This window comes from Canis lupus, chromosome 1 (assembly GCF_011100685.1).
Source record: "Canis lupus familiaris isolate Mischka breed German Shepherd chromosome 1, alternate assembly UU_Cfam_GSD_1.0, whole genome shotgun sequence".
Lineage (NCBI taxonomy): Eukaryota > Metazoa > Chordata > Mammalia > Carnivora > Canidae > Canis > Canis lupus.
This window is the reverse complement of record NC_049222.1, coordinates 106,550,479-106,567,410: the sequence shown is the minus strand read 5'-3', so window position 1 is coordinate 106,567,410 and position 16,932 is coordinate 106,550,479. Positions and strand designations below refer to the sequence as shown.

Here is a 16,932-nt window from a genome sequence, read left to right as displayed (position 1 = left end):
TGGACATTCCCCTATTTTTCTAGCACCAGCCAAGTTGAGTTATCTGTTACAGATTTGCAGAAGAGGATGGGAGACCCTGGAAGTGGCTGAGACATTTCCTGTCAGGCAGATTTAGGTCTGCTTCATCCAATACAGTAACCACCATGGGTGGCTACTAAGCACTTGAAACATGGCAAGTGTGGTAGAGGCACCGGCTTTTAACTTTTATTCAATTTTAACTAATTCAAATGTAAACATTGAAACATGATTCAGTATTGAAAAAGTTTTGAGTACATTTGGAACAATCTGTGTACATGAATCTACATTTTTCAAGTCAAAGTTTTATAGACTCTGCATAGAGATCAATTCTTGTTTTTTAAGATTTTATTTATTTATTTGAGAGAGAGAGAGAGAGGACAAGCAGAGGGAGCAGCAGAGAGTGGGAGAAGTAGAAGTAGATTCTCCACTGAGCAGGGAGCCCGACGTGGAACTCGATCCCAGGACCCCAGGATCATGACCTGAGCCAAAGGCAGATGCTTAACCAACTGAGCCACCCAGGTGACCTGAGATCAGTTATTTCTGATGAAAATTTAGCATTTGGATGCGGATGCTGCTGTAGGTGTAAAATATCCACTAGGTCTTGAAGACTTGGTATAAAAGGATGTAAACTATCTTATTAATTTTATACTGCTTACATGTTGAAATGATCATCATTTGGATATGTTGGGTTAAAATAAAAATAATACTAAAATTAATGTTTCACTTGCTTCCCCCCTCCTCCTTTTTTTGAATGTGGCTGCTAGAAAGTTTTAAATCACATATTTGGCTCATTGTTGCAAATTCAGCTGCCAATTTGTTAATTAAAAGTAGATTCCTCAGGATCCCTGGGTGGCTCAGTGGTTTAGCGCCTGCCTTTGGCCCAGGGTGTGATCCTGGAGTCCTGGGATTGAGTCACGCATCGGGCTCCCTGCATGGGGCCTGCTTCTTCCTTTGCCTGTGTCTCTGCCTCTCTCTCTCTCTCTGTCTGTCTCTCATGAATAAATAAATAAAATCTTTAAGAAAAAGGTAGATTCCTCTTGGGATGTCCGGGTGGCTCAGTTGGTTGAACATCCCACTCTTGATTTTGGCTCCGGTCGTGATCTCAGGGTTGTTGGATGGAGTTCTGAGTCAGGCTCTGCATCATGCTCAGTGAGGAGTTTGCTTGAGATTCTCTCCCTCTCCCTTTGTCCCTTCCTCTGCTTGTGTGGTGTAGGCTCACTCTCTCAAATCAATCAATCAATCAATCAATCAATCAATCAAAAATCTTTAAAAGTAGATTTCTCTCTTCAGGGGGAAAGTCATGGTTTATATTTCCAATCTGAAAGGGGGGTGGCTTATGACTTCTGGGCCCTTAAAAGGCACATGTTGTTTTCTGTGGCAGAAAAACTCTGGTTATGGAGAAAAATTCGTTGTACTTCCCTGGCTCATTTTGGCAGGCAACTGATGCATGGCCCATTGACCTAATCATAGGCTGCAGGCACATCTGGCCTGCTTCGCGGAGTTTGGGCATCTTGAAAACTTGTGGTAAGAATACCTACCGTGAGATTTACCCTCTTAACACATTTTTAAGTGTGCGCTACGGTATTGCTATCCTAGGCACTCGGCCAGACAGCAGATCTCCAGCACTTAATCATCTTGCGTGGGCGAAACTTTATACTTGTTGAATAGCAATGTCCCATTTTCCCTTATGCCCAATCCCTTGGCAACTACCGTTCCCCTCTCTGGTTCTATGTGTTTGATTATTTTATTTATTTTTCAGATTTTATTCTTTTTTTTTTTTTTTTTTAATTTTTTTATTTATTTATGATAGTCACACAAAGAGAGAGAGAGAGAGAGGCAGAGACACAGGCAGAGGGAGAAGCAGGCTCCATGCACCGGGAGCCCGACGTGGGATTCGATCCTGGGTCTCCAGGATCGTGCCCCGGGCCAAAGGCAGGCGCTAAACCGCTGCGCCACCCAGGGATCCCTCAGATTTTATTCTTAAAGTAATCCCTATACCCACCGTGGGGCTTGAATTCACAATCCCAAGATCAAGAGTCACATGCTCCACCAAATGAGCCAGCCAGGCATCCTCTGCTTGACTGTACTGTTTTATTTTATTTTACTTTAACCATGTAGATTGGATTTTATCATTCAGAGCTGCAGAAACATTAAAATGAATGTAGGTAAGAAGAGCCTATGCAAGGGTTTGCTTTTCATTTCAAAGTTCCACGAGAAACTAACATAAAATAGGCAGTTACAAATTTGCAGAAGCCACAAATGGAAGCAATCACCCATATATAAAACATCTAGAAATTTGCTAGCTATTTTAATATCCCAATGAAGAATCTGAAAAATATTCTTCACTAGGAACATATGAAATCCACTCTTAAACAAAAAGTCTTATCCAAGTGTGTGCGTTGATGGTTAGATAGCCCATTTTTTATAAGTGTAATCATGCAGTATTTCTGGGACTGGCTTATTTCACCTTAGCACAACGTCCCTCAGGTTCGTGCATGTTGTCACACATGGCAGGATTTCCTTTTTAAAGGCTGAATAGTATTCTATTGTGTGGATATGGTACCTTTTCTTTTCTTTCTTTCTTTCTTTTTTTTTTTTTGGTACCTTTTCTTTATCCATTCACTTGTTGATGGACACATGGGTTGTTTCTACACACAAATAAACATCTCTTGGAGACTCTGATTTCAGGTCCTTTAATAAATAATCAAAAGTGAGATTGCTGATCATACAGTAATTCTACTTTTAATTTTTTGAGAAACTGCCACACTGTTTCCCATAGCAGTAATACCATTTATGTTCCCACCAACAGTGAACAAGTGGTCCAATGTCTCCACATCCCTACCAACCCTTCTTACCTCTGTTTTTGTTTTTGTCTTTGTTTTCATAATTGCCATCCTCACAGGTATGAAGTGATATCTCCCTATGATTTTGATCTCCATTTCTTGATGAAACATTGATCATTGTTTCATATACCTGGAGGTCATTTCTATGTCTTCTTTGGAGAAATGTCTATTCAGGTCCTTTGCCCATTTTTAAATCAGGTTATTTGTTTTTTGTGTGTTTTTGTTTTTGTTTTTTTTGGTTTTTGCTTGTTTGTTCCTGCTATTGAATTAAAGGAGTTCCTTATGTAGTTTGTATATTAAGCCCTTATCCGTTGTATGGTCTACCAGTATTTACTCAAACTCCATAGGTCACCTGTCACTGGGCATGGTTCCCTTTGCTGGGTGGAACATTTTAGTTTGATGTGATTCCACTTGTCTATTATTTGCTTCTGTTGCCTATGGTTTTGGTGTCATAGTCAAGAAATCGTTGCCAAGATCAATGTCATGAAGATTCTTCCCCCCCTATTTTCTTCCAGGATTTGGATGGTTTCAGGTCTTCTGTTTAAACCTTTAATCCACTTTGAGTTGATTTTTGTGTAGTGTGTAAGATAGGGATCCAATTTCATTCCTTTGCATGTGGATATTCAGTTTTCCCCCCACCGTTTGTCAGAAAGGCTGTCCTTTCCCCATTGTGTGTTTTGTGTGTCACCTTTCTAAGATCAGTTGACCACATATATGTGAGTTTATGTGCTCTTGATTATGGGCTCTTGATTCCGGGCATTTTTTTTAACAGGCCACCAGCATTGATGGATCAGGAGATTTCAAGCTTCTCTTGAAGAATCAATATCACGTTTGCATTCCCACGGACATAATCCATCATCAGCAGGCTGAGTGGCCACTATCCTAGGGGCAGCCTGCGGGTTTCCTGGCCCACACCCAGAGGCTTCCCTCATTTACATTACCTGCCTGACCCTAGGAGGCAGCAGAGTTCATGACCCCAGTGGGGAAAAAGAGAGAACACATGGATACAGACTCAGACATAGAGAGATCAGAGGAAAGCAAGCCGCAGAAAACAGTAATGGTCATACACTGAAATCATAATCATACAGCATCTACATATAGACCTACTTATAGATTATACAAACAGTTCTTTTTTAATATTTTATTTATTTATTTGAGAGAGAGAAGATAGAGACAGAGCGTGAGTAAGTAATGGGGAGGAGGCAGAGGGAGAGGCAGAAGCAGACTCCTTGCTGAGCAAAGAGCCCAAGAGGGGCTCGATCCCAGGACCCCAGGATCCCAGGACTCCAGGATCATGACCTAAGCTGAAGGCAGACACTTAACCGCTGGGCCACCCAGGCGCCCCCAGACAATTCTTACTTTGTTCCAGGCACTATTCTAGGTTCCTCACAAGTGTTAATTGGTGTAACGTCCTTAACGTCCTATGAAATAGGAACTATTATCACCCCTACTGTATAGATGAGAAAAATAAAGCACAGAGAAGCTAAGAGCCATTTGTGGTGGTAGAGCTGGGATCCAAACTCTCATTGGCATACAACCCCAATGTGTGTGCCTAACCACTAGGCAACACTGCCCCCTTGTGGAGCCAGACACACATACAAGGAGAGTTAGAGGGTGTGGGGGTAAGGGACAAAGGAGGAGCCCCAAGTTCTGCAAGGTGAGCCTCAGCATCCGGTGCTGGTGCTAGACAGGGAACAGAGGTGCCGGTGTACCCCAGGTGGTGGCAGGAGGAGGTGGCCACCTGGGCCTTGTCCTTGGTCCTGATCTTGGGTCTCTCAGGTTCTAAAGGGAAGGATTGAGAGTGTGGCATCTGGGGTCAGACCTACTTCAGTGAGACACTGGGCAAGAGATGGAATATTTCTGCCCCAGCGTTCAGCCACTGTTATCTCCAAGTATTGCCACCAATTTAATGATTTAATAAGTCAGAGAAATTGGGGCCCCTGTGTGGCTCATTTGGTTAAGCATTGGACTCTTGATTTTAGCTCACGTCATGATCTCCGGGTCATGAGATTGAGCCCCTCAGTGGGCTCTGCAATCAGTGAGGAGTCTGCTTGAGATTCTCTCTTCCTCTGCCCCTCCCCCTCAAATAAATAAATAAATCTTTTATTTTTAAAAAAGATTTTATTTATTTGACAGAGAGAGGGAGCACAAACAGGGGGAACAGCAGGCAGAGGGAGAGGGAGAATCAGGCTCTCCCCTGAGCAGGGAGCCTGATGTGGAGCTCGATCCTAGGACCCTGGGATCATGACCAGAGCTGAAGGCAGACATTTAACCTACTGAGCCACCCAGGCATCCAATAAATAAATCTTTTTAAAAAAATAAGTTGGAGAAATTATCATCATATCTCTGTTTTTTCTTGGGTCATGGTGACCCTGGTTGTCTTCCAGAACCATCTCCTCTATGCACCAGGATATCCAAGTAATGATCATGATAAGAATAATAGTAATGATATAATAAAGAGCTCACATGCATCAAGCAATTGTAGTCACTATTTTACTTGTGTTGTTGTACTTAATCTTCTGGGATAAAATCAGGAACCTGTCTTAAAAAAAACAGAGAAATAAAGAACTAGATTTTCTCATTATAAAAAGAAGTAACTTTTTTCTCAGTAAAATCCTCATTGGCTAGATTTGTTAGGGTGGCAGTGGAGGTGAAAATAAAGTACTTTTTTGTTTTTGCTTACTCAAGGAGGAAATGTTAAGACTATGGGCTAACATATGCTGAGCACATGGTCTGAAGAATTTTTAAGGGTTTTGCATGGATTAACTTTCTTATTTTTAAAAATTCTTTTAAAAGATTTATTTATTTATTTATGAGAGAGAGAGGGGGAGAGAGAGAGAGAGAAGGGGGGGAAGGGCAGAGGGAGAGGGATAGGGAGAGGGGGAATTTCAAGCAGACTCCCCAATGAGCACCAAACCTGATGTGGGACTCAATGTCACAATACTAGATCATGACCTGAGCCAAAATCAAGAGTTGGTGCTCAACCCACTGAGCCACCCAGGCACCCGCAGATTTACCTTTTTCTATTTCCATAAACTTTGCTGTCGTTGCTGTCCTCACTATAAACAGAGGAAATTGAGGCCAAGGGCCATTAAAATCATTTTCCAAGGCCACACAGTGAGAAGTAAACTGGGTTTGGGGCACCTGGGTGGCTCAGTCGTTAAGTGTCCAACTCTTGATTTCAGTTCAGGTCATGATCTCAGGGTCATGACATTGAGGTCCCTCCCATCCCCCCTACCCTTAGCCCCCTCAAGCTCCATGCTGGACATGGAGCCTGCTTAGGATTCTCTCTCTCCCTTTTCCTTTGCCCCTCCCCTCCTCTCTCTTTAAAAAGAAAAAGAAATAGCGAAGTTAGAACCCAGAGAGACTTGCATGAGAATCTGTGTGTGTGTGATGTAAAACATCATTTCTACTTAATTTTTTGAATAGGTGCTATTTCCATATGGCACGAAAATAAAGTATGTTTGTTGAAAAGGTATCGAGTGCTAAATCATGACCATATCCCTTCCCTTTCTTCAACTAGAGTATGTTACTTGGGTCATTTTCAAAGGTTTTGTTGCACATAACAGGCAAAGGCAAGGTTGTGTTCTTATTTTTCTCTTGTCTTTAACCACCGGGCTGGGCTCCTAGCAAAGTAAGGCGTCTCCTGGTGTTCAGGACACTTGGTTCATTCTTTTTCCTGTTATAAGCAAGGAAGACCTGCAATGCCTGGGTAGTTTCAAGGTTTGTGAAACACTGTTTAGATGATTACATAAGTTATAAAACAATGACTGATGTGAAATTTACAGATGAATCATAATTGTATCTGTGGCTATAAAGCTTTCTGCTGGGAAGTCTTTCAGTCTGGGAGAATTTAGTGGAAGGCATTTCTTCCCTCTTCTCAAGGGGCCTTGCTATTCATTTTGTGCAGCTTAGAGCTGGCTAGAAAAGAAATTGAAAAGAGAGCAAATGAAAGGTGCACACAGGGAGATCTGGGGCCATGATGACTACTGTTCATTGAACACTTCCAGGGGTGCCAGGTGCAGTTTTTAGCATGATGCTTCATTTTGAAGTAATTCAAGAGTCACAGGGAGTCGCAAAGGAGTGCAGAGAATTCTCACATAGCCCACAGCCAGTTTCCATCAATCATATCACTCATAACCACAGTACTTCATCAAAAAACCTGACTTTGCTACAACAGTAAGTGAGGCACAGATCTTATTTGAATTTCATCATTTTTACACTTCTTTCTCTGTCTCTGACTCTCCCATCACTACCATGAGGATACACAATTGTTGCATCACCCGGAAGAAAGTGTCTTGTGTTATCCGTGAGGGACCACACCCTTCTCCACCCTCAAGTCCTGACAACCATGGTCTGTTCTCCATCACTATAATTCTGTGACTTTGAGAATGTTATATAAATGGGATCATAGAATATGTAATGCTCTGAAATTGGGGTTTCCCCCAATCATCATAATGCCCTGGAGATCCGTCCAGCTTATTACATGTATCAATTGTTTGTTCCTTTTATAAGCATTAAAAAAATACTTTGTGTATATCCAATCGGTACTTTCACAAAAGCCTGAAAGTCATAGGTTCTTTTTTTGTTTTTTAAGATTTTTACTTATTCATTTGGGTTTTTTAATTTTTTTTTTTTACTTATGAACTTATTCATTTCAAAGACAAAGAGAGACAAAGGGATCATAAACAGGAGGAGAGGCAGAGGGAGAGGGAGAAGCAGACTCCCCGGTGAGCTGGGAGCCTGTCTGTGGCTCAGTCCCTGGACCTGGAGATCATGACCAGAGCTGAAGGCAGACACTTAACCATCTGAGCCACCCAAGAGCCCCTGAAGGTTGTAGGTTCTGTTAATATTTTTATTTGCAGAAGGGAAAACCAAGGGCAGAGAAATGAAGTAACTTGTCCAAGGACACATAGCAAGTAAGTGGTAGAGCTGAGATTTAAACCAGGTAACCTGACTCCAGAGATGCTCATAGAAACAAAACAAAACAAAACAAAACACCCACACATGTACTTAGTACTAATGAAACTTGATACCTTCTTTTCCTTTTTCTATAATCAAATCCAACTTATGGATATATATATTTAAAAGGATTGAGAGCAGGATCTGAAAAAGATATTTGCACATACATGTTCACAGCAGCATTATGGACAACAGCCAGAAGGCAAAAACAGCTCATCGATGGATGAATGGATAAACAAAATGTGATGTACCCATAAAATGGATATTATTCAGCCTTTAAAAAGGATATCCTCTCACATGCTACAACACAGATGAACCTTAAGATGTTATGTGAAGTGAGATAAGCCAGTCACAAAAAGACAAGCACTGTGTGATACTTCTTATAGGAGGTATCTAAAATAGTTAAATTCAGACAAAATAGAACAGTGGTTTCAGGGTGGAGGGCACCAAGAAGAGGGGGAATGAGGAGTTAAAATATACAATGGGTACAGAGTTTCAGCTTTGTGAGATGTAAAAGTTCTGGAGACAATGTGAATGAACAACAATATAAATGAACACTACTGAACTGTACTCTTAAAAATGAATAAGATGGAAAAATGGATAAGATGGTGGATTTCATGTTCTGTGTTTTCCCCAACCATTAAAAGTAAAATATTAAAAAAAGTCTTCCCTAATGCTTGAGTTGGTTACAAAGTTTGTGATACACCACTTAGTCAATTGCATAAGTTATAAAACAATGACTAAGTGTGAAAATTAGTAATGACTCCCTTAATGTTATCAGTGGAGGTAAATGATACAGCCCTGAAGCTCCCCTGGCTTATTTCTTAAGGTACATTGTTTTAAGAAGCTATTAAAACTCATCACAGACTCCTAATTGTGGAGATGAATAGTTTCACTCTTCTTTATCTACTGCCCCAGAGGAGTGCTGGGTTGAGTGATTTCCCGACAATTTTTTTCTTGAAACACAAACACAAACACAAAGCCTTGTTGAGCATTATGTTTCATTACCCTTGAAACAATCCCTTTGAGGGGGATCCCTGGGTGGCTCGGCGGTTTAGCGCCTGCCTTTGGTCCAGGGCGCGATCCTGGAGTCCTGGAATCGAGTCCACGTCGGGCTCCTGGCATGGAGCCTGCTTCTCCCTCTGCCTGTGTCTCTGCCTCTCTCTCTCTCTCTGTGTGTATGTCTATCATAAATAAATAAATAAATCTTAAAAAAAAAGAAACAATCCCTTTGAGATTGTACTATTCTGGCAATTTCGTGCACATCCAATTCATAGCAGAGCTAGGGTTAGGACTGTTAGGCTGTGTAATTTTACTGTTCTGCTCTCCTGCCTCATGGAGGACAATGTCAACATTGGTTTTTTTCTGTTTCTCTGGATGATGAGATCATGGTGGTGGTGTGGGGTTTGGGGGATTATTTCTTTCATTTGTATAATTCAGTGTTCCTCAGAGTAACTGGTCAGTCTCTGACACTCACATAACTCCACGCTTAAAGATGCACTGAGTTCAGGGCCAAGATCATAGTGAACTGCCTCTTCATTCTGTACCATTTCTAGGGGTCTCTGGGATAACACCAGCACTGAATGTTCTGCTCTCTTTTGCTCCCAAGGAAATAGAACTATGATAAGCTCAAAATGGTCTAATCCAGCCTAAAGAGCAAGGAAAGAAAACCTAAACCCATGGGGTGCCTGGGTGGCTCAGTCAGTGAAGCATGCAACTTTTGATCTTAGGGTCATAAGTTTGAGTCCCACGTTGGGGGCAGAGTTTATTTGATTAAAAAAATTAAATATATATATATATATATATATATATATATATATATATATATATATTCCAATCAGCTATGAAGGCTTGAAGAAAAACAGCAGCAGCTACACAACAACGACAATTTTACCTGGTGGAACAAGGTCCTGGTTAAGCTGAGTGTAATTCACACATAATAGCTTATTCTCACAGAATAACTCCTGGTTGGTTTATTTGCTCCAATCTTCACATGATCATATGTTTATTATGATCATCCATGAAATAGGAACCATTAGTGAAGACGATGTTACGCAAACTTTGTTGACATGTTTCTTCCAGATAAACTATAGCTGTTAGAGTGACAGTTTTAGAATATTTTGTGTTTTCTGAAAGTTAAGAGCTATGTAGCAAGCAAGTGAAGAGAGTTTCAAAATCATCAGTAATTCGAGAAACTCAAGGTTTGATCCACAGGGTATTATTTTACACCGATTAGATTGCAGTGGAAGTGGGGTCATGTTATGCAGCAGCAGTAACCCTAAGTCCAGGGATCCTCAGGTTCTGTTCATGGAATGTGGAGGACAAAGCCATCCAAGAGAGTGACCTGGGTCCTCTCCATCAAATTAATCGTAAGCCCACGCTATCACCCAGAAGATCCACTCCTGGGTTTAGATTCTGTTTTAGTCTATTGCTAGGTAGCAATTCACCCCAAATTTGTCAGCTTAGCACAACAAACTTTACAAAAATCTCACAGTTTCTGAGGATCAGGAATCTAGGAGCAGCTGCTGGGTCTCTCTCTAGATTATAGTTAAGATGTCAACCAGGGCTGCAGTCACCTGAAGGTTCCACTGATGGAACTTCACCTGAAGGTTCTACTGAAGGTCTACTTCCTGGATGGCTCACTCCAGTGGTTGCTGGCTGGAGGCTTCAGTTCTTCACCATTTGAATTTCACCATGTGGGCTATGGAGTATCCTCCCAACATGGCATTAAATTCCCCCAGAGCAAGGGAGGGGAAGAGGGGGTGAGAGCGAGGGAGGGAGGATGTGCCTTTTATCACTAAGTAACATACATTATCACTTCTGCCACATTCTGTTCATGAGAAGTGAGTCAGTAAGTCCAACCTACACTCAGAGAAGAATTCAGATCCAACCTTTGGAGAGAAGAAGGTCGAGAATTTGTGGATGTATTTTGAATCTCCACAGATCCCAAAGAAATTCTCACATTGATTCTAAGGGGACACAAACAAAGCACTGTTCACGGAAGTGAGGAGCTGGAGGTGACCTCTGTCTCCATCCCTGTGGTGATGGATGATAGGTTGTGCTGAGTGCCCCCCAAGGGGAACTCTGCACCAGTTAAAAACAGCAGATCAGGTGTATATATATCAATTATAGATGGATCATAAGAGCACAGTCTTGAGTGAAAAAAAATTAAGGTATGATTTGGGGCATAACCCATGTAATTTACATGCATTAAAAACATATGCACAAGGGATGCCTGGTTGGCTTAGTTGCTGGATTGTGTGACTCTTGATCTTAGAGTTGTGGGTTCAAGCCCTACATTGGGTGTAGAGATTACTTAAAAATAAAATCTTAAAAAAGAAAGCATATGCAAAAAAACCGAAAATCCCTACACATTTTGTAAATGTGTACTAAATAGAACTTGGCTGGTCTCTGTTCCCTGTTCTTGGGAAGTAAACTCTAAACTTTTGGAGTGATAGAAGTGTCTTTGTTATATAAGGCAGGTCTCTAAAGCCAAAAAGACCAACCATGTGTTTCGAATGTTGGGCTTTTGGGCCACTTGATATCAGCCTAGGGAGGAAAGAGGACTGGGATGCCTGGGTGGCTGGGTGGTTGAGCGTCTCCTTTCGGCCGGGAGTGATCCTGGGGTCCTGGGATTGAGTCCCACATTGGGCTCCCTGTGGGGAGCCTGCTTCTCCCTCTGCTTATGTTTCTGCCTTTCTGTCTGTGTCTTTTATGAGTAAATAAATTATATATATATATTTCTATTATATATATAATAGAAAGAGGACTGGACTGAGTTCAATCACATGGCCAATGATTCAATCAATCATGATCAATCACATGTCTATAATGAGACCCCAATAAAAACCCTGAAATTCAAAGTTCTGATGAGCTTCCTCGTTGTCGACACACTGATGTGCTGGGAGGGTGACAAATTCTGAAGACAGAGATGTTTGGGATCTTCCTAGATCTTATTTTATATACATCTTTGCATTGGCCTGATTTCTATATTATATTTATAATAAAGCTATAATCATGAGTATAGCACCTTCCTGAGTTCTGTGAGTTGGTCTAACAAAATATTGAACCTGAAGAGGTAGTGGAAACCCTCAAACGTGTAGTGAGGTGGCCTGTCAATCACACCTACGTAATGTAGCTGGATAAAAACTCTGCGTGCCAAAGTTTAAGTGAACATCCCTAGCTGGCAATACTGTTTGGCAGCTGTCACATTCTGAGGCTGGGACGCTAACATGTCCCTGAGGATGAGGAATGCTTCACATTTGGGTGTAGAGATTACTTCACACAAAAGCCCTCCACTTCATTCTATGCATGTCTTCTAATTTCTGTCTATTTGCTATAATAAAACTGTAATTGTGAGGATGGTGCTTTCCTGAGTTACGTGACTGTGATTTACTAAACCCAAGGGAGTCTGTGGGAGACACCAAATTTGTAGCTAGCTGGTCTCAAGTGGGGGTGACACTGAAGGCTCCCAAAACTGCAGCTGGTATCTGAAACAAGAGCAATCTTGTGAAGAAATGTGTCCTTAGATTCAGCAGTTTGGCACACTCATGGTAAGAAGAAACACACAAAAACACAAAGATATGAATGAAACATAAGAGGATGGTTACCTGTGGGAAAACTCATAAAACCAGGAGTTGGGGGGAAAGAGGGTTTAACATAATAAGCATGCACCAAAAACCTCAGTAATCAAGAGTAGATCCTATTTTAATACAATATTTAAAAAAAATCAAAATTAATGCAACAATCTGTGATGAACTGAATACCAAGATTTAAAATAAAGACAGCATCCACCGGGACTGGGATTAGGGCGAGGTATGAATATGAATCATGCTGGGCAGAGTCAGATCCCTGTGTGGACTTGTTTGTGTTCATTTTTACTTTTTAAAATATTGTTTGTCTTGATTTCTGAGGTTTTTGGCTACTCCTTAAATTTTGCTCTTGAGGCAAAATACCTCATTTGCCTCTAGTTCTAGAGCAGAGTAAAAAGGGAGTAAGAACAGGGGATGGAGGGGGGATAGATCAAAAAACATTATATAACAAAACAAGATAGTGTAATAAAACAAGAGAAGCCTTGTTAATAATGTGTCAGCAAATGTGCCTTATGATGAACACAACTCCTCTTATCATTGATCTAAATGAAATACAAAACACAAACCACGCTCGATAGAGAATATTGAGTTTGCTCTACAATCCAAGAGAATTTGACTCACTGATTTATGGACCCACTTGGTTTACTCAATGTGTGTGGCTAGGAAAAGTTCTTTATCAGGATTTTTCATCTTTGCATTTTTTTCTTTGTCCTCCTCTTCCTCCTTCTTCTTCTTTGCAAGTGAAACAAAGAAAGATTATAGATAATTTTTTTTTTAAAGCAAACACTCTCTTTTTAAGTTCCCCAAAGGGCTCCTCCAACTCAGGCCTCATCTGAGGCATGGAGCAGAGGAGCGCTGCCTGACTGGGCTGGAAGTAGGAAACTAACAGGGGACAGACCATGTCAGCCTCTGAAGGCTCTGGTGACAAGTTTGGGCTTTATCCTAAAAGTAGTGGGAAGCCATCAATGTTGTCTTGAAACAGAAAAGGTCTTGAAACAGAAACTTCAGCCAAGTTCTCCCCTGGTCTCCATGAATAGTTCTAGCCCTGCCATCTACACCACCTTAGAATCCTTTGTTACCTGAAGGGATACACTTTTTTATTTCCACACAAAATGCTGGCCCAGGCAGTCCCTACTGTAGGAAGCTTATCGATCCCGGGGTTTGCCAAAAAGGGTCACCTTCCAAGTAAGGACTTCAGCCTTGAACTTTCAGCATGCTGGCTCCTGAAAGCCCCTCCAGGTCTCCCGCCCCCTTCTGGGTGAAATGCTTGCTCCACTTTCCTCTTCCCTGTCATATCTCTCCTCTCCACCTTTACTTCCTAAAGACCCTCCCAGGGACCCTCAGTTCTTCTCACTATTAAGCTGAATGGTCCATCCCCACCACCAAACTCCACCACAAGTCCTACCTAGCTTGATAGTCTCTGCCCCTGACCTGCAGAATAGAGAGCGTCTCCTTCCTGTAAACACTGTCAACCCTCCTCTGTTTTCTGTGGGAGAACAGATGGGGGGCAGAGCAGGGCAAATGCAAATGCAGAGACTAGTGCAGGGAAGCAGAGAGGGTATTTGCAACAGTCCAGTGCACCTGCATTGGCCGCACATCCTGGAGCATCCGTCACCGCTACGACTCCCTCCCTCGCTGCTTCTGGTCTGTGGTCTGAGTTACATCCTAGAGAAGCCTCTCCTGACCAGCCAGTGGGAAATAACACCTCCACCCCCACCGCCAGCCCTTTCTGTCCTCTTACCGTGCTTGCTTTATTCACCTTCATAGCATTCAATGTCCCCATGGATATATTACATACTTATTCATGGTTGTCTTTCTCCTCCAGGAAAAAAACAAGCTACAGAAAAAGAAACTTTCTCTGGCTTATTCAGTGCTATGATCTGGAAACCTAGAACAGTGCTCGGAACATAGTAGGTGCTAAGTAAGTGTTTGTTGAATGAATGAATGCCCATGGGAGAAAGGAGAGCAGCTCCGGCTAAGGCGGTGGCAATCAAGATGGAGAAGAAATTATTTACTGCCACTCAACTAGACACATGTCTGATTTCCCTTCAACACTTATGAACATTTTCAAACACAGCAAAGTTAAGAGATTTACAGCAAATACCCATATACCTGATACCTACATCCCACCATTCACAATTTGCTATACTTGCTTTATCACATATCTGTTGATTTTCCATGCACCCACGCACCCAGCCAGCCAGCCATCCACCCATCCATCTACCCACCCACCAACCCACCCATCCATTCACTCGTTTATCTATCTATCTATCTATCTATCCATCCATCCATCTTATTTTTTAAAAAGATTTTATTTATTTATTCATGAGAGACACACAGAGGCAGAGACATAAGCAGAGGGAGAAGCAGGCTCTCTGTGGGGAGTCTGATGTGGGACTCAATCCCAGGACCCTGGTATCACGACCTGAGCCAAAGGCAGATGCTCAACCACTGAGCCACCCAGGCATCCCCCCATCTTATTTTTGATGCATTTTATAGTAGGCCACAGGCCTTAGTATACTTCATCATAAACTCTTGAACTCATGTGTCATGTACTACAACTCAAACTTAATGTTTCTTTTCTAAGGTAAAATTCACATACAATGAAATGCACAAAACATAAGCTGTACTTTTCAGTGAGTTTTGGCCACTACACACACCAAAACCCTCGGAGAGAACAGAACATTCACTATCACCCAGCAAGCTTCTTCACATCAGTTCTGGCTATCCCAGCCTCCACCCCAAGAGGCAAGCATCATTCTGATATCTCTCCACCATAGAGTAGCTTTGCTTGTTCTAGAATTTCCTATAAATGGAGACGTAAGTGTACTCTTCATGTAAGATTTTTTTCATTTTGAGTTCCCTCATGCAGCAGCAATTTGTTCCTTGTGATTGCTGTTGCATATCCCATTGTTTGAACATGCCACAGTTGGTTTATCCTTTCTCCTGTTGATGAACATCAGGGTCGCTTCCAGTTTGGGGCTATTACAAGTAAAGCTTCTAGGAACATTTGTGTAAAAGTCTTTGTGTGGATATGTGCTTTCATATATCCTGGAGAAATACCTAGCAGTGGGGCTGCTAGGCACAGAGTAGATCATGTATTGTAAGAAGCTCCCTGACCTCTCTCCAAAGTGCTTATGCCATTTTACACCACCAGCAACAATGGGTGGGAGTTCTGGTTGCTCTAGGTCTCTGCTACATTTGGGACTTTGGGGATTTAAAACATTGTTTTAGCCAGTCTGGTGGGTGTGTAGTAGTGTCTCATTGCAGTTTTAAGTTGCATTTCTCTTGTGACAAAAGATGTTGAGCATCTTTTCATGTGCTTGTTGGTTGTTTGTATATCTTTGGTTGTAAAGTAGATCTATGTTTAATTTCTTCCTCTCAAGGAAAGGGTTCTTGAGATATTCTAATACCTTTATCTGGCTTACAAAGAAGATTAATCTTCCCATGTGTAGTAGTTTCCTAGGGCTGCTGTAACAATGTTCCACAGACTGCGGGGCTGAAAACAACAGAAATTATTCTCTCACGGTTCTGGAGACCAGAAGCCCAAGATCAGCGTGAGAGCAGAGCTGTGCTCCCTCTGGGACTCTAGATAGAATCTTTCCTTGCCTCTTCCAGCTTCTGACAATGGCTGTCAATCCTTGGCATTCCTTGGCTTGCGGCTGCATCACCCCAATCTCTGCCTCTGTCTTCACATGACCTTCTTCCCTGTGTGTATGTCTTTGCGTTGTCTTCCCTCTTCTTATAAAGACACCAGTCATATTGTATTAAGAATCCACCCTACTCTAATATGACCTCATGATAACTAATTACATCTGCAATGACCCTATTTTCAAATAAGGCTACACTCTGAAGTCCCAGGGATGAGAATCTCAGCATATCTTTTTGGGGGACACAACCCATAACACTATGGATTCAGTAGTCTGCCCAGCCTCTGTCTCAGACACAGCGGTGCATTCTGAAAACGGTAGAACATTTTTTGAGCACCAACTCTGCAGCAGGCACCGTGCATGTGGTGCAGTTGTGATCTCAGTGTTACAGGTAAGAGTGTGAACTATCCACCGCTCAGAGAGATCAAGTAATTCGCCCAAGGTTCCAGAGTTAAGCAGTCCGGAAACTGGCACCAAGTTCACGGCTTTCCGGGGTCAGGTCTTCAACTGGCCTCCAGGTGGCGCCCTAGAGCAAGTGGTGGATTCTCACACCTCAGGTTTAAAATTCCTTCTTCCTGGGGACTTTCGGGGCTCATCTCAAACTCAAAAGTGCACACGAATCAACAGCGGATCTTGTTAAGATGCAACTCCTGATTCATTTGGTCTGGGAAGGGGGTGGTGGCAAGAATTTACACTTTCTAACAAGTTCTCATGAGATGCTGATGTGGCACAATGGCTCTCTTTGCACCTGTGCAGGCTGCTCAAGGAGCTCCAGGACAATGGTAATCATGGTCATAATACTCACAGAATGGGACGCCTGGGTGGCTCAGCGGTTGAGTGTAGTCTTCGGCTCAGGGTGTGGTCCCG

At 42.2% G+C, this 16,932-nt stretch overlaps 1 protein-coding gene across 2 annotated transcripts in view; it reads left to right on the top strand.

The window, feature by feature from the left end:
• LOC611793 (kallikrein-1-like) overlaps nucleotides 1-16,932 on the top strand; it is an 87,370-nt gene that overhangs the window by 18,142 nt on the left and 52,296 nt on the right. Inside the window, exon 3 of one of the 2 annotated variants that reach the window (XM_038528043.1) lies at nucleotides 3,634-4,819. The exons of the other annotated variant lie outside the window; for it this stretch is intronic. Within the exon in view, the coding sequence (XP_038383971.1) occupies nucleotides 3,634-3,747 (114 nt within the window). The 3' untranslated portion in view covers nucleotides 3,748-4,819. Of the gene's footprint in view, nucleotides 1-3,633; nucleotides 4,820-16,932 lie in introns of those variants that run through there. 2 annotated transcript variants of the gene reach the window in all.